The 17,919-nt window shown below is 40.5% G+C and overlaps 1 protein-coding gene across 1 annotated transcript; it reads left to right on the top strand.

Annotated features, from left to right (window-relative positions):
- Nucleotides 1-1,253: 1,253 nt before the first annotated feature.
- LOC133825198 (uncharacterized) lies at nt 1,254-5,038 on the top strand. The gene is made up of 4 exons (XM_062258177.1): nt 1,254-1,422; nt 1,639-2,619; nt 2,989-3,138; nt 3,360-5,038. The coding sequence occupies exons 1-4, from the start codon at nt 1,254-1,256 to the stop codon at nt 5,036-5,038; spliced, it is 2,979 nt and encodes a 992-aa protein (XP_062114161.1).
- Nucleotides 5,039-17,919: the final 12,881 nt, after the last annotated feature.

The raw sequence follows: 17,919 nt of genomic DNA, 5'->3' as shown, positions 1-17,919 counted from the left end.
TTGAGGAGAAATTCTTAGCTGGATTAGCTAAGGATTATACAGTGTCAGGTATGAATTTATTGAGGTATAGAGAGCGGATTTGGAATCCGATGGACACTGGGATTAATTGGGGGAAATTTTGGATGAATTACGTATTACTCTCTTATTCTCTTCATCTAGGCATCATGAAGATGTAATAGAGTTTGGAAGCTTTGTATTGAAGGCCTGAGATGGAGAGGGATGTAACAGAATACATGGAAAAGTTCCTAACCTGATAAGCAGGTCAATACAGAGTATCAGAAACTAGTAAGGCTATTGTAGCCTTTGATTATTCCATAGTGGAAATAAGGAAACATCACGATGGGTTTCGCGGTGTGGCTGCCCAGGATAGTGGGTCAGCATGAGTTGGTTTGGGTCATTATGGACCAATATTTAAAGTTAGCCCACTTCTATTAGTAAGGAAAAGTAACACAGATGATCAGTATTCAGATTTCTATGTGAGTTTGATAGTATGCCTTTATGGAAATTCAAGATCTATCTTATCAGATAAGGACACTACTTTTACTTCCAAGTCTTAGGGAAGGTTGCAAAAGGCGATGGGTATACAATAGAAATTTAACACAGTTTATTACTCTCAGACTGATGGTAAATCAAAGAGAGAGTTATCCAGTTATTGGAATGGCATCTTATGAGATGAATGAGATATTATATCTGGATCCTGAGGTAGATCAGGGGACCATTGAGGTTATTGAAAATGTTAGAGCTTGGATGCTCACTTATCAGAGTAAATGGAAAGGTTATGATGATTTGAGATGTAGGAACATGGAGTTCCAAGTAGAAGATTGTATCCTCCTCAAAATATCACCATGGAAAGGGCTGAAGAGGTAAGAGCAAGTTGAGCTCTAGATTAATATGGTCGTTTAAATCCTGGATAGGACCAGTCAGGTTGGCTTTGGATTGGCCTTATCTTTGGCACTGTCAGCTGTATAAATTGTATTTTATATTTCCATGTTGAGGACATGGGTTAGAAGAGACTCATGAGTTGAATTATGAGAATCTGGAGATTGATGCTAAGTTACCTGTAAGGAGTAGCCAGTTCAGATATCACCCAATAAATTCCTAAGCGGTCGCAGTAGTAATCAGGCTATGTCGTATCCACAGAGAGGTAAAATACAAATAAAAAGAAAGATTAGTAAATTAGAAATAATAAACTTTGAAATAATGTAACTTTGAAAAAGAATATAAAAAGCTTGGGTCTCGGTTTGTTCTCTTCCATGGCAAAGAAGAAGAAGATGATACGTAAGCCTGAGATTCGGGTAGAAGAACAAGTTACTTTGCTGATTCAGGATGAGAAGACTCCATGTTGTTCCGTTACCAAGGGTTTGGTGATCGAAGGCCCTGCGTCTGTTGCATTGAATGATGTGGATGAGGTTCGAGATGAGGGTTTGAATCTCAATAACGAAGAGGACCGATTGATAGGGGATAATGGATCTTAGGAAATCGATATTACGGGAGCTGGGAGAACTGCTTCGATCTCCAATACGACTTCCTGGGCGGATAAGGTGGAGGAAGGGGATTTTCTGGTTTCAGATCACTGTCAATGGCAGTAGTTTACGGCAAGTAAGATATCCTTTTCTGACCAAAAAATCGAATTCACAGAACCATTATGCAGAGATGGACGGAAATATGCAAGGGTAGATGCTGAAGAGGTCAAAATTCAATCAGCGAATTGGAGTTCGGCAGTAATCTGTATGGTTCTTGGTGCTAATCCCCCAATGGCTATTTTTGAAGGGTTCATTAAAAGGGTTTGGGGTCATCTAGGGATTGCTCAGATAGCTAGAATGACAATGGGATTGACCATGGTCAAGTTTAATGATGATGCTACGAGGGATCATGTTCTAGAAAATGGTATACTCCAATTTGATAGGAAACCTGCTATCATTCGCCCATGGACTACGTATCTTAGTGTTGTTTGCCTTGTTCGTTCAATTCCTCTATGGATTCGTTTACACGAGTTAGGGCTTCAGTATTGGGGAAGTAAATGTCTTAGTGCTCTCGCGAGTACGATTGGTAAACTGATAATGGTTGACAAATTTACTAGGGAGCGCTCAAGAGTTCAATTTGCTAGAGTTCTTGTGGAAATGGAAGTTACTGATAATCCCCCTAGAAGCATTCAGTTTCTTAATGAGCATGGTCAAGTTATGGAACAAGGGGTGCAATATGAATGGTTGCCTATTAAGTGCAAGACTTGCTCTGGATTTGGTCATTCAATGATGGATTGTCGTAAAGAGCTGAAAACTCAATGGGTCAAAAAGGATACTATTGCAAAAGAAGAGGTGAAGGATAGGAGGAGTAAAGAAAATGCAGAACCTGAAGCTGTGGAGCCTGCGGTCTTGATTAGTACAGAAGTGGAAGGGGTTCAGGTCATCACTACTGAGGGTTCTCAGCCTAAACCTTTGGCTAAAGCTGTTGAAGATAAGGGTTCTCAGGATAGTAAACATTGGCTCACTCCCAAACATGTAGCTACTCATTCTAAACAAGGTCAGGTTGGAGATATTAATGCTAAGCTTTCAGGGCCAAGGCAAAAGAAGTTGAATAAATTTGAGGTGCTTCAAGAGCAAGTGAATGGTAGCAAAGAAGGTAATCCCGTCTCTATCTCCTCCAATGGATAATTGCAATATATTGAGCTGGAACTTGAGAGGGCTGAACAGTTCTAATAAGCATAACTCAGTTATAGATCTATGTAGTAGGAATAAAATAGGAGTTGGTGGTTTCTTAGAGACTAAAATGAAGGGGAATAAATAATAGAATTCATGGAGCATAAACTTCCAAACTGGGATTTTTATACTAGTTCGGTCACTGAAGGCAGAATTTTGATAGTTTGGAGGAAGGTTTTTGTAAGGGTTACGATTCTTGAGGAGTCATATCAGTTTGTTCATTGCTTAGCCAAGATGGCTGGTCAGAAGCAATTTTTTTATGTTACTTTTGTCTATGGACTTAATTCGATAGATGGTAGGAGGAGTTTATGGGAAGGGTTACAAAGGTTATCTCTCTTGGATAAAGCGTGGATCATCTTAGGGGACTTCAATGCCCCTTTCTCTGGTATGGATAGATCTGGAGGGAAACCTATTTCAGCTTTGGAGTTGGTTGATTCTCTCTGTTAGATTGAGGATACTCATGTTGAGTCTCTTAAGAGTTTAGGTTCCTATTTCACATGGACTAACAACCAAAATGGATCAGCTAGAATCTATTTTAAAATTGACCATGTTTTCATGAATGAGAATTGGCTTGATTTCTTTCCTCATTCCACTACTGTATTTAGATGGGAAGTTGTTTCAGATCATTGCTCTTATGTTGTTAACATCCTGCCTATGGAGAAGTTGGGTTCGAAACTGTTCAGATTCTACAATTTTTGGGCAATCATCTTGACTTCAATGAGGTGGTTATGAACAGCTGGAGGATTCCTATAAAGGCAACTGGTTTAAGGGCTATCTACTTAAAGACTTCGAGGCTGAAGCATAGATTAAAAAGTTTTAACAGAGAAAATATTGGTGACATTGGGTTGAACTATCACAAGGCTAAGGAGAATTACCAAGAAGCTCAACTTCAAGCTCAATCTCATCCTTATGACTATTGTTTTCAGGAAGTCGTGAAGGAAGCTGTTGCAGCTTTTTCGGTTCAGGAGAAAATGTATCACAGTTTCTTAACTCAAAGAAGTAAAATAACTTGGTTAAGGCAGGGAGATATGAACACTTCTTTTTTTCATGATTATTTGAAGAAGCGTAGAGCTGAAAATGGTATTGTTTCCTATATCATGGATCAAGGTAATTTGGTAGATAATTTTCCTGAAGTTGTTTCTCACTTTGTTGAGCATTTCAGAGGCTATTTGGGGAGCCCGAGTTCTGCTACTTGCACGATAAATTTTCAGTGTATAGAGGTGGGATCCAAGCTCTTAGTTGATCAGCAACTGATACTTTTAAAACCTTTTTCTCGTAAGGAAATTCGTGTTGCTTTATTTGGTATTCCTATCACTAAGTCCCCGGGACTTGATGATTTTGGTTCTGGCTTTTTCAAGGCAGTTTGGCAGGATATAGGGGATGGAGTTTGCTCAGCCATCAGTCAGTGCTTTGACAAAGGGAGGTCCCCTTCTGAGCTTCTTGAAACTACTTTGTCTCTGGTCCCTAAGGTGGCTAATCCATCCCGGGCTATAGACTATATACCTATAGCTTGTTGCTCTACTTTGTACAAATGTATTGCCAAGCTTTTATGTTCGAGAATGGCTTTAGTCCTTCCTGAGCTCATTCAGTTGAACCAGGGAGCCTTTATTAGGGGTCGTTCTATAGCTCATAACATCATGATTCTTCAAGACCTTATCAAAAACTATGGGAGGGCTTCTACTTCACCTAGATGTGCAATCAAGATTGATCTAAGTAAGGCTTATGACACAGTAGATTCGCAGTCCCTAAAGGATCTATTAAGGGCTCTTTGTTTTCCTATGAAATTTATAGGATGGATTATGGTTTGTTTGCGGAATACTTCCTACTCTTTGCTCATGAATGGTAGAGTTCAAGGCAAATTGAAAGGCAAGAAGGGGCTGCGGCAAGGGGATCCTATGTCTCCTCTTTTGTTTATGCTTATAATGGAGTATTTGACTAGGAGCCTTCAACTAGCTGCTCTTAACTCTACTTTCAGATATCACCCTATGTGCAAAAGCCTTAAGCTCCTTAACCTTTGCTTTGCAGATGATTTGATCTTATTTTGTAAAGGCACTCATTCAGCTATTAGCATTCTTAAGGAGGTTCTTGTGGAATTTAGTGCTGCTTCTGGGCTCTCTATAAATACTACAAAATCTCATATATTTTTTGGAGGTGTCACTGCCACAGAGAGAATGCATATTGCTCAAGAGATTCAACTCCCTGAAGGTTCCTTTCCACTTAAGTACCTTGGGGTGCCTATGAGGACAACTAAATGGAAACATGAAGACTGTGAAATTATTCTTCAGAAAATCAGATTGAGACTTCAGTCTTGGACTAGCAGGCATCTTTCTTTTGCTGGCTGAATGCAACTCATTCACTCAGTTCTATTCAGGCTTCGTAATTACTTGATGAGTATCTTTGTTTTACCTCAGAGTATTGTTAAGGAGATTGAGAAACTTTGCTGTAGCTTTCTTTGGGGTAATTCTGGGCATAGGAGTAAGATGCTTCTTGCTTCTTGACAAAAGATTTGCCTTCCTAAAGCATATGGAGGTCGTGGTTTTAAAGATGGAGTCAGATGGAATAGAGCTATATTAGCTAAATATATTTGGGCAATTTCTGAAAAGCCTGAAGTTTTATGGGTAAAATGGATCAATGCTACTTATCCAAAATGTTTTAACTTCTGGAATTATACCCTGAAGTCAGATAGTAGCTGGTATTGGAGGAAGCTATTCCATATAAGGGAAAAATATAGTCATGCTGCGATTTTTGCTGCTGGTTTTCTTGGGAGATTTCAGCCTTCAAAGCTTTACAACAGCTCTTTACATCAGCAACTGGTGGGCAATTATCATGCAGTCTGGTGTAAGCTTACCCTTCCTAAGAACAGATTTTTACTTTGGCAGGTGGTTAATGCTCAGCTTCTCACCAGGGATAACTTAACCTGGTTACACATTCAGGTGACAAACCTGTTTTTCCCTGTCTGTGGGAGTCACTTTGAGAGTCACCCTCACCTCTTCTTTGAATGCTACCTCTCTAAGAAGATTCTTAATATCATCTTTGACTGGTTAGGATTCAAAGCTTGGCCCAGTGTGTAACGACCCGAATTTGCTAATCGGGCTTAGGGCCTTAATTAGTGTGCCTGGAGGGCAATAAATGATTTAGTATGTTTATACGTGGATTTATGTGAATATATGATTATGATGCATGTTTAGTTGAGTTAAATGCGCATGCGGACCCCGTCTGGATATTAGGGGTATAAATGTGATAAATGTTATATAAATGTGATATGTCTGTGCAGCACGGTCCGAGACAGTCCTGGTGAGCGATTAGTCAGAATGTCACAACAGGGTTGAGATTCAGACTCGGGGCGGGTCGAGGGGTGATTTGGGTACTAGATGTATTATGGGGTTATCGGGACATGAAAATAAATATTTGACGATATATTTGAGGATAGAATGTCTAGGGGGGAATATTGGGGAAATTTACCATTTTTCCCTCGGGGACGTTTTGGAACCCCAGAGCCTTGAGGTAACCCTTTAGACTTAAGTTAAGTAAAACAAAAAGGAGGAATTACTTAGAACTTTGGGGAAACTGACATATACAATCTTTCATAACTGAGATAGCTCTTATCTTCTTCTCTTCTTTACTCTCTAAGGCAAACTCAAAAGAAAACTTGGAGGAATTGGTTGTATACTAGAAGGATTTCAGCTGAGATATCTTAGGAGCTTGAAGCTTAAGGATTGAGGATCAACCCTAGGGATTGAGTTCAGCAAGGTGAGCTCTAATTATGGGGATTATGTTGAGAATTGTTGCTGGTTTGTTAGAGTATGCATGTTAGTTAAGCTTTATTTGTGTTTGGGTATTTTAGTTGGGTTTTGGAGTAGATTTTGATGGGTTTTGATGTTGTTACTGAGTTGTTATTGAGCTGGAATATATGTGTTATATCTGGGTTTGATAGATGAGTTTTGGGTGAATTGGTTTGAGGAAAGGTGTGGAAAAATGGTGAGAAAATCTGGGTCCGGTGATGAGGGTCGTGGCCCTAGGATGGGCGCGCTGCAGCCCGTGTGCGCGTGCGGCCGAGGGTGGCCGAGAAGTTCATGCGCACCGCGGCGCTTGGTGCGCGCACCGCGGCCTGTGTGTGTTGTAGGGATGTGCTAGCCTCTATTTTGAGGCTAGCCGCGGTTCTTGTGGGTGGGGCCGCGACCCTTAGTGCCAGTTTGTGTTTTTAAGGGTATTTAGGCTTGGGAACTCAATGGGAAAGGCTCGGGATGGATTTTATCACCCGGATTGATAGAATTCAAGGTCACGGAGGTTAGGGTTATGGTTCGGAGTTATTTATTGGATTAGAATTTGATGGATGGATATTGTTAATATGTTGTGACTAGGGATTCGGAGAGGCTCAAGTTAGAGGACTGTGCTCGGGGCATCGGTGCTCAGAAAACTCGGAACTCAGGTAAGAAAACCCTTGTTCCCATATAGCTTGTGTGCAGGGCTGAGCCCAATGTGTTTGAATAGAATTGATATGCAGGGTCGAGGCCAATATGTTAGACCTGCGGGGCGTAGCCCTATAACTGATTATGCTAGAATTCTGTACTTGCTTGTTATACTATGTATGTTATTATGTGAATGATCGGCAAGAGCCGGGAATGGTGTAGGCCAAGAACGGCGAAGGGCCGGGAACGGCGTTGGGCACGTTGAGTGCAAGGCCAAAAACGGCAAGGGGCCGGGAGCAGCGTTGAGCACGTGGAGTGCGAGTTGCTAGGGCGAGTCCCTAAAAGGATACCTGAGATATCCTCACGGCGTGGTCTGCGAACCTGGGACTTGGTAAACGCTTGGGACGGCTAGGCCGTATGTGTTTAGCCCGTTGATGGCCTATTTATATGCTTGATATATGTGTTGCATATGTTATCTGTATGTGGGTTTTCTTGCTGGGCTTCGGCTCACAGATGCTCTGTGGTGCACGTAAGGGTAAAGAGAAGGTCAACCAACCATGAGTACAGCAGGCGTGAGGCGGCGTGTACATGTTTGGCTAGCCTGGCTGCCATAGCCAGAGGATTTTGGGAGATGCTTGTAAATAAACCTAGATTTTGTCGTTTAGTCGACTTGGTTCAGTTTAAATGTTGTAAATATTTCTAAACTGTATTTTGGGATCCCAGGTGTAAAACTTTTATGATTTTTCTATGGAAGTTATTATTTCTAAAACTTTTCCTCTGTTTATGGCTTAGTTACACTGTTTGACCTAAAACCTCGATTAGCGAGTTGGAAGCACATTTTTAAACTCACTTAGTAACGGCTCTAAGGCAGTAGGGCGTTACAACTTGGTATCAGAGCGAGCCAAGGTTATTGGTTCTGGAGATTGACCGAACATGTACACACGCAGTCAGTGATAGGCTTAACTCAGGGTTGGTTGGTAAGATTGGATAATATGTCTGAAAATGTGTTTGAATGACCTATATGCATGCTTATTTAATATAGAGCATGATGAATGAGTTAACATATGCATGATGCTAGGGCATGGCCCATTGTGTGTTATATGTTATATGAGATATTATTGTGGATGACTGGTGTGTTTGGGAGGTGGTTTTTGGATGTTGTTATCATGCCTGATGAGCACCGTCGTTGGTTGCAAGCATATTTGTTGAGATGCCTCGACAATCAGCTAGACTCCGCGGCAGTAGGGCCGAGGATGACAACAAGGGTCAGGACCCTCCACCTGCCCCACAGAACTGGCAAGAGATATTTGCTGAGATGGAAGCGAGACTGCAGCGAACAGAGGAAGAGTTGCGACAGTTGAGGCAACAGGCCCCACCTCAGGTTACTGGCTGCCAGTGCAGCAGGTTGCAGCGCCAGTGCCAGTGCAGTCTGCTATGGAGAATAAGTGGGAACCTTTGTATGAGAGGTTCAGAAAGCAGCATCCTCCCACCTTTGAGGGTGGATTAGACCCACTACGGGCAGAGCAGTGGATGAATATGATTGCCTCCATTCTGGATTTTATGGGAGTTCAGGGGAATGAGAGGGTAGCCTGTGCTAGCTACATGTTCAGAGAGGATGCCGCATCTGGTGGGACGTGGTGGTTCAGAGAAGGGATGTATCGGTTATGACCTGGGAGGAATTCAGAAACTTGTTTAATGAGAAGTACTACAGTATGGCAGTGCGAGCTGCAAAGGTTGATGAGTTTATCAACCTGACTCAGAATCGATCGACAGTGACAGAGTATGTAATAAAGTTTGATAGATTGGCGAAGTTTGCGCCGGATCTAGTGCCGACAGATGCGGCCAGGAGGGATAGGTTTGTGCGGGGGTTGAATGTGATGATTGCCCGCGATGTGAACATTACCTTGGATCCAGAGACTACTACTTATGGCCAAGTTGTGGATAAGGCCCTTATTGCTGAGAGGGCTGAGGATCAAATTTGGAAGGATAGCGCTGTTAGGCATGATGCCAGAAGGACAATGCCTCCTTTCGTTGGGTTCAGCCGTGGTGGTGGTTCTAGTGAGTAGAAGAGGAAGGCCCTAGATTCGTTTGTTCCTCCCAGCTTAGATAGGAGGGCACGGGGTGCTTCTACTGGCCGTCAAAGTGGCAGTGATAACTGGAGGAGTTTTCCTATGTGTCCGCGGTACAGGCGTCGACACCAGGGTGAGTGCAGGATCAGGGCCTGCTTTGTTTGTGGAAGTGCCAGCCATTTGAAGAGGGATTTCCCTCAAGTTAAGAAGGAGGAGCATAAGAAGAATGGTGACTTTTGAACCAGAAGGGGAGGTGCCCTTTGTGATTGTGGGGTCAGTTAGTGGACCGTGTGTACCAATGATTTCAGCCTTAAGGGCTAGGGACCTGATGCAGGAAGGTTGCATAGGATTCCTGGCAAGCGTTGTGGATACTTCTAGGGTGGTGTCAGTTGGACCGGGTGAGACTAGATTGGTGTGTCAGTTTCCAGATTTGTTTCCAGAGGATTTGCCAGGGTTGCCGCCGCAGAGGGAGATTGACTTTGTTATAGAGTTGGTACCAGGAGTGGAGCCAGTATCTAGGACATCCTACAGAATGGCTCCAGCGGAGCTAAAGGAGTTGAAGATTCAGTTGCAGGAGTTACTTGATTTGGGGTTTATCAGACCGAGTTTCTCGCCATGGGGTGCTCCAGTGTTGTTCGTTAAGAAGAAGGATGGGTCCCTTAGGATGTGTATTGATTACAGGGAGTTAAACAAGTTAACCATTAAGAACAAGTATCCACTGCCTAGGATCGACGATTTATTTGATCAGCTGCAGGGAAGAACAGTGTTTTCCAAGATAGATCTTCGATCAGGTTACCATCAGTTAAGGATTAAAGAGGAGGACATACCAAAGACTGCTTTCCGAATGAGGTATGGACACTATGAATTCCTGGTAATGTCCTTTGGATTAACTAATGCCCTAGCAGCATTCATGGACATGATGAATAGGGTTTTCAAGGATTATCTGGACAAGTTTGTGATAGTATTCATCGACGACATCCTAGTGTACTCTCAGTCAGAGATGGAGCACGAGCAGCATCTGCGGTTGGTTCTACAGCGATTGAGGGAGCATAAGTTGTATGCAAAGTTCAGTAAGTGTGAGTTCTGGTTGCCACAAGTTACATTTCTGGGCCATATCGTCAGTAAGGAGGGGATTTTGGTTGACCCAAGTAAGATTGAGGCGGCCAGAGATTGGCCTAGACCGAGCAGTGTTCCTGAAGTGAGAAGCTTTCTGGGTTTAGCAGGGTATTATCAGCAGTTTGTTGAGGGGTTCTCCAGAATAGCTACGCCATTGACAGAAATGACAAAGAAGAAGACAAGGTATGTCTGGACGAATGGATGTGAAAATAGTTTTAAGGAATTGAAGCGGCGACTGATTACTGCGCCAGTGTTAAGCTTGCCGACAGAGAATGAAAAGTTTGTGGTCTACTGTGATGCATCTAGGCAGGGTTTGGGGTGCGTGTTGATGCAAGCTGGCAAGGTGATAGCCTATGCATAGAGACAGTTGAAGGAATATGAGCAGAGACATCCTACGCATGACCTGGAGTTGGCAGCGGTGGTGTTTGCACTTAAGATTTGGAGGCATTATCTCTATGGTGAGAAGTGCGAGATATACACCGACCATAAGAGCCTGAAGTATTTCTTTACACAGAAGGACCTGAATATGCACCAGAGGCGGTGGTTGGAGTTGGTTAAGGATTATGATTGTGATATCCAATACCATCTTGGGAAGGCTAATGTAGTGGCTGATGCATTGAGTCAGAAGGGCCCAGGACAATTGTTTAGCTCAAGGCAGATATCTGAGAAGTTAGCTGAGGAGATGACCAGAGCAGGTATAGAATTTGTGGTTGGTCAGTTGGCCAACATCACTCTTCAGTCTACACTCCTTGAGAGGATCAAGGAAGCGCAAGGGAAAGATTCTTAGTTGAGAGGTCATAGGGAGAGTGCCTTAGTCGGAGCAACAAAGGACTTCTCCATTTCAAAGATGGGGTTACTAAAGTACAAGGGTCGGATCTGTGTTCCGATGGATTTTGGTATCCGGCGAGAGATCTTGGATGAATCGCATACCACTCCCTATTCTTTGCACCCGGGTACGACGAAGATGTACCAGGACTTGAAAACTCTGTATTGGTGGTCGGGCATGAAGAGGGATGTGGTGGATTATGTGGCTAATGTTGGTTTTTATTGATCAAATCAGAGATTATGCGCAGCGGAACAACAATCAAATTGTCAGATTAATCCCATAAGATTTCTAGATCTACTTCTTCACACTCATATATATATTGAATCAAGGACAAGAATAGAAACATTACCTCAGGTCCTTCCTTGCTGCTATCTTTTCGTATGGCTGAATCCTTGAGATCTCACACCAAGATCTTCCAAAATGTTCTCAGTCACCCAAAGAACGAGTGTGGGCTAGCTATACAAATAATAGGCAATAACTATTTATCAGATATTCTCAACACATGAGATCTGATAAAGTTTGGACCTAGGTTTTGTGAAGAACAACGACCTTTGTTTTTGTCACTGATCTTCTTCTCTGAGAGAATCCTAGATATTTTTCTATCCCTGAAAACTTACGTTCTGTGAAAACTGATATCCCATATTTAATAATATCCAATATATTAAAATATTTGTTATTTTCCACAAATTCAAAATAACTAATCAGTTATCAGATTTTTGTTTAAATAATAATATTTAAATCAAATCAAAATATCTCATTATTTATTTAATATTTAAATAACTAAAATTGTGGAATCAAGAGACCAAGTCTCTCTCTTATGCGTGTAGAACAGTGCCTGTGCACTGCGCCACACGTGTACCACATGCATGTGCAGGCATGTGATTTTTCCCAATTTTATTATTATTTAAATACCAAAAATCCCAAAAAATAAATTAATTCAAAATTAATTATATTTTTGTTAAATCAAATAATTAATTAATTACACATAATTATTCAATAATTATGTTTGATACATAGAAAAATATTTTACTTATCACATAAGTCCTTTTTTGCCCATTTTTTGTATTTGCCTTTGACAGTGATTGTTTGAGCCATTTCGGGGACCATGGACCTATAACATTAAGATCCAATAAATTGAAACTAAATAATTAAACTCTTTAATTATAATAGTTAATTTATTAATTATGATATTACTCCACTATAAATTCAGAATTGCACTCTTTATGTTATAGATATACTTTTACAGAAATCTTTTTCTTAAGTCGTCCATAGATATAACCATCTTACAATAGTTCAACCCTCTAATTAATTAGTTCATAAATTAGAATGGAAGAATTACCATTTAACCTTTCTAATTTACTTCTTATTCCTCAAGTACCATTAATTCACTAGTGAATAATTAATCTATAATCTAATTATAGATTTGAGCTCAAAATCATTTAGTTCCAGAATTAACCCTTAAGGGAACTAATATACGATCCGTTAGGAAAGATTAGATTCCATATTGTTGATACATGTTCCCAGCCATCCATGATATTAAATCTCCAAAACAAAAGTCATTAGCCTCATGCTTTGAAGTGACCTTAACGAGTGAATCAAAAGATTTAATAAACATGAACAGGAGTTCATGAACACTCAGGATTTAGGTTGATCTATAAATGATCATCTGTTATGATATGAATTATAAGTCTTTATTGTTAAATGGTTTTTGGATAAATACTTTAATTCATATCGGTCCATGTCATATATAATCATATTATATAAAGCACCTTTACCGAGATGTCTTTCCACATCAATAATCTGAATCTAGATTATTTGTATCATTATGATACTCAGTAAACCGTACTTACAACTCCAATTAAAGAATTCCATAACTTTAATTTGTTGTTGTTGACTATTTTTATTCATTCATGTGATCTTAATTCTCTCGTACTAATACAAGATCACATCCTCAATAATGAATATGGAATTTTTCTGATATTTACAAAATTATTCAAACAATAATTTAACAATCTAAATATAACAATAAGAATTAAACCATTGTATTTATTTATTCACAGAAAAAACAAATGTCTTTACATGCTTTTAGGACACACTCCTAACAGCTAAGTGCTTAACTTGTCAGCAATTTAAGGATGAGCACCAGAGGCTAGCGGGGTTGTTGCAGCCTTTGGGGATCCCAGAATGGAAGTGGGAAGATGTTACTATGAACTTCTTAGTTGGTTTACCGAGGACTGTGGGACAGAATGACTCGGTGTGGGTGATTGTGGATAGGTATACCAAGTCCGCGCACTTTTTGCCTGTTTGGACAACTTATATTGTGGAGCAGTACGCTGAGTTGTATGTGAAGGTGATTGTTCGATTTCATGGGGCTCCGAGGTCGATAGTGTTGGACAGAGACCCCACTTTCACTTCCAAGTTTTGGGGAAGTCTGTAGAAGGCTATGGGCATGCAGTTACGGATTAGTACCGCTTATCATCCTCAGACGGATGGGCAGTCTGAGAGGACGATCTAGATATTGGAGGATCTGCTGCGAGCCTGTGTGCTTGATTTTGGAGGATTGTGGAGTAAGTATCTCCCTTTGATCGAGTTCTCGTACACCAACAGTTATCAGGCGACAATTGGTGTGGCTCCGTATGAGATGCTTTATGGAAGGGAGTGTAGATCACCTATTCATTGGGATGAGACAGGTGAGAGGAGGTGTTTGGGTCCAGAGATGGTTCAGAGGACTAATGAGGCAGTTGAGAAGATTAGAGCGTGTATGCTCGCCTCCCAGAGTCGACAGAAAAGTTATTCAGACCTGAAACGCAAGAGCGTGGAGTTTCAGGTTGGTGATCATGTGTTCCTTAGGGTTTCACCCATGAGGGGTGTGAAACAGTTTGGTGTTCGGGGCAAGTTGAGCCCTAGGTTTGTTGGTCCCTTCGAGATTCTGGAACGAGTTGGAGAGGTAGCTTACAGAATAGCAATGCCTCCAGCTTTATCAGGGGTTCATGATGTTTTCCATGTATCCATGCTCCGGAAGTATATGTCAGATTCAACGCATGTTCTAAGTTTTGAGAATCGGGAGCTTGATCATGATTTGTCCTATGAGGAGAAGCCAGTTTAGATTCTTGACCGAAAAGATAAAGTCTTGAGGAACAAGACCATCGCCTTTGTGAAAGGATGTGGAGAAACTGCAAGGTTGAGGAGGCGACGTGGGAACTTGAGTCAGAGATGAGGGAGCGGTACCCCGAGCTATTCAGGCAATTTCGAGGATGAAATTTCTGTAAGGAGGGGATAGTTGTAACGACCCGAATTTTCTAATCGAGCTTAGGGCCTTGATTAGTGTGCCTGGAGGGCAATAAATGATTTAGTATGTTTATACCTGGATTTATGTGAATATATGATTATGATGCATGTTTAGTTGAGTTAAATATGCATGCGGACCCCGTCTGGATATTAGGGGTATAAATGTGATAAATGTTATATATATGTGATATGTCTGTGCAGCATGGTCCGAGACAGTCCTGGTGAGCGGTTATCGGGACATGAAAATAAATATTTGGAGATATATTTGAGGATAGAATGTCTAGGTGGGAGTATTGGGGAAATTTACCATTTTGCCCTCGGGGACGTTTTGGTACCCCGAGCCTTGAGGTAACCCTTTAGACTTAAGTTAAGTAAAACAAAAAGGAGGAATTACTTAGAACTTTGGGGAAACTAACATATACAATCTTTCATAACTGAGATAGCTCTTATCTTCTTCTCTTCTTTACTCTCTAAGGCAAACTCAAAGGAAAACTTGGAGGAATTGGTTGTATACTAGAAGGATTTCAGTTGAGATATCTTAGGAGCTTGAAGCTTAAGGATTGAGGATCAACCCTAGGGATTGAGTTCAGCAAGGTGAGCTCTAATTATGGGGATTATGTTGAGAATTGTTGCTGGTTTGTTAGAGTATCCATGTTAGTTAAGCTTGATCTGTTTTTGGGTATTTTAGTTGGGTTTTGGAGTAGATTTTGATGGGTTTTTATGTTGTTACTGAGTTGTTATTGAGCTGGAATATATGTGTTAATTATCTGGGTTTGATAGATGAGTTTTGGGTGAATTGGCTTGAGGAATGGTGTGGAAAAATGGTGAGAAAATCTGGGTTCGGTGATGAGGGTCGTGGCCCTAGGATGGGCGCGCCGCGGCCCGTGTGTGTTGCAGGGGTGTGCTAGCCTCTGTTTTGAGGCTAGCCGCGGCCCGTAGTGCCAGTCTGTGTTTTTAAGGGTATTTAGGCTTGGGAACTCAATGGGTAAGGCTCGAGATGGATTTTATCACTCGGATTGATAGTATTCAAGGTCCTGGAGGTTAGGGTTATGGTTCAGAGTTATTTATTGGATTAGAATTTGATGGATGGATATTGTTAATATGTTATGACTAGGGATTCGGAGAGGCTCAAGATAGAGGACTGTGCTTGGGTCATCGGTGCTCAGAAAGCTCGGAACTCAGGTAAGAAAACCCTTGTTCCCATAGAGCTTGTGTGCAGGGCTGAGCCCAATGTGTTTGAATAGAATTGATATGCAGGGCCGAGGCCAATATGTTAGAACTGCGGGGCGTAGCCCTTTAACTGATTATGCTAGAATTCTGTACTTGCTTGTTATACTATGTATGTGATTATGTGAATGATCGGAAAGAGCAGGGAACGGTGTAGGCCGAGAACGGCGAAGGGCCGGGAACGGCGTTGGGCACGTTGAGTGCAAGGGCGAAAACGGCAAGGGGCCGGGAGCAGCGTTGAGCATGTGGAGTGCGAGTTGCCAGGGCGAGTCCCTAAAAGGATACCTGGGATATCCTCACGGCATGGTCTGCGAACCCGGAGCTTGGTAAACGCCTGGGACGGCTAGGCCTTATGTGTTTAGCCCGTTGGTGGCCTATTTATATGCTTGATATATGTGTTGCATATGTTATCTGTATGTGGGTTTTCTTGCTGGGCTTCAGCTAACAGATGCTCTGTGGTGCAGGTATGGTAAAGAGAAGGTCAACCAACCATTAGTACAGCAGGCGTGAGGCGGCGTGTACATGTTTGGCCAGCCTGGCTGCCACAGCCAGAGGATTTTGGGAGTTGCTTGTAAATAAACCTAGATTTTGTCGTTTAGTCGACTTGGTTCAATTTAAATGTTATAAATATTTCTACACTGTATTTTGTGATCCCAAGTGTAAAACTTTTATGATTTTTCTATGGAAGTTATCATTTCTAAAACTTTTCCTCTGTTTATGGCTTAGTTACACTGTTTGACCTAAAACCTCGATTATCGAGTTGGAAGCACGTTTTTAAACTCACTTAGTAACGGCTCTAAGGCAATAGGGCGTTACAGAGTGACTTCAGTGGCTGGGGTGTCTGGCTTGCTAGAGATCGACATGGAGCAATGGCTTCAATCATGAACATGGTAATGGCAGCTGTTATTTACATCATATGGAGGAACAGAAATAGGTGTTTTTTTTATGGTTATTCTTTGACAGCTAATAGACTAGCTAAGGAATTAATGAACATAGTTAAGTATAGACTATACTTAGTTAATAATAGGAAGATTTTTGTACAAGAGCAAATTTATATAAGGAAACTTCAATGTAATTAAGAGAGTGGCTGTGCTGGTTTTTTAGCTGGCTGTACAGAGTGTTTGTTCTTGAGTGTTTGGCTCTCAAGTTGTATTGACTGTTTTGTTCAATGAAGTTCAATTTTCTTCTTGATAAAAAAAAAATATATATATATATATTTTTTAAAACATTAAATAAACAAAATCGAGGAATTATAATCAGAAAGAAAATATGGAAGGCATAAGTTTCATTCATGCAAACATAAATATATTTTAATAAAATTGATTCATTATACTCAACTATAATTCTACACCATTAATTATAGTTGGAAAATATATATAAGAAAGCTCACCTTAAAATATGTTCTTTAATTAAATTATACTAACTTCTAATTTTAAAAACCTATCATATTATAATATACCTTAGAGCGACAAAATACCAATGGCAAAATGCAGTAAAAAGCATATAATATAACAAATATCCTAAATTAAATTAAGAGCCTAAATTACATAAGAAGAGCATGACTAGACTTATGTAAAAGACACTAATAAATTTAGAGTAAAAATTAGAAGAAAATAAATTTAATTGTAAAAAAGATATAGAAATGAAGAACAAAATAAAGAATCAATATATTAAAAATATAATGTGAAACATGAACTTCACTCTAGCCTTTCCACAAGAGAATTTAGCCTAAAATAGGCATTGTTTTCACTCAAAGAAATGTAAAAGAAATGAAAGAAAAATAGGAAAAATAATGTTTTTCTCTTTAATTATACTCTCCACCTTAATTCCCCAATATGATATTTTTTCCCTGCATTTGGTTCTCTATTTATAGTGGAAATAGGACCTAAAATGTGTTAAAATCGTGTACAAAAGAGTGGGAAAATGGCTACAAAAACTTATGGAAGTGGGGCAAATGGTGTTGGGTCGTGGGGAGCAAGGCGGCTCGCGACTCGACTGGCGGCTAGTGGCTTTCTGCCGCGTGGCAGCTTCTGAAAACTTGGGGTGGGCTCTTTCTTGGGCCTAAGTTAACTTAAAAAATACCACTTTTTTTTTCATGATTTCTTCAATTTTAATTCTTCATTTCTTCTTTCTTTTTCTTTGTGTCAAAATACATTTTATTTCCTGAAAATTAAACACAAATTAAATTAAATTAATATTTTCAAATATAAAATATATGATGATAAATCCATGAAAATATTAATTAAAACTTAATTAATTTTAAACTTTAAGACTAATAAAATGATATT

This window comes from Humulus lupulus, chromosome 3 (assembly GCF_963169125.1).
Source record: "Humulus lupulus chromosome 3, drHumLupu1.1, whole genome shotgun sequence".
Taxonomy (NCBI): domain Eukaryota; kingdom Viridiplantae; phylum Streptophyta; class Magnoliopsida; order Rosales; family Cannabaceae; genus Humulus; species Humulus lupulus.
The sequence above is the reverse complement of the archived record's forward strand: the minus strand, read 5'-3'. Positions and strand labels throughout refer to the sequence as shown.

What these genes read in the sequence shown, in the direction of transcription:
- LOC133825198 (XM_062258177.1), top strand. Translation starts at nt 1,254, where the DNA reads ATGGCAAAGAAGAAGAAGATGATACGTAAGCCTGAGATTCGGGTAGAA. An exon ending in GGATGAGGTTCGAGATGAGG is followed by an intron (nt 1,423 to 1,638) that starts GTTTGAATCTCA and finishes TCGAATTCACAG; the next exon opens with AACCATTATGCAGAGATGGA. An exon ending in GGAGTTGGTTGATTCTCTCT is followed by an intron (nt 3,139 to 3,359) that starts GTTAGATTGAGG and finishes CCTATGGAGAAG; the next exon opens with TTGGGTTCGAAACTGTTCAG.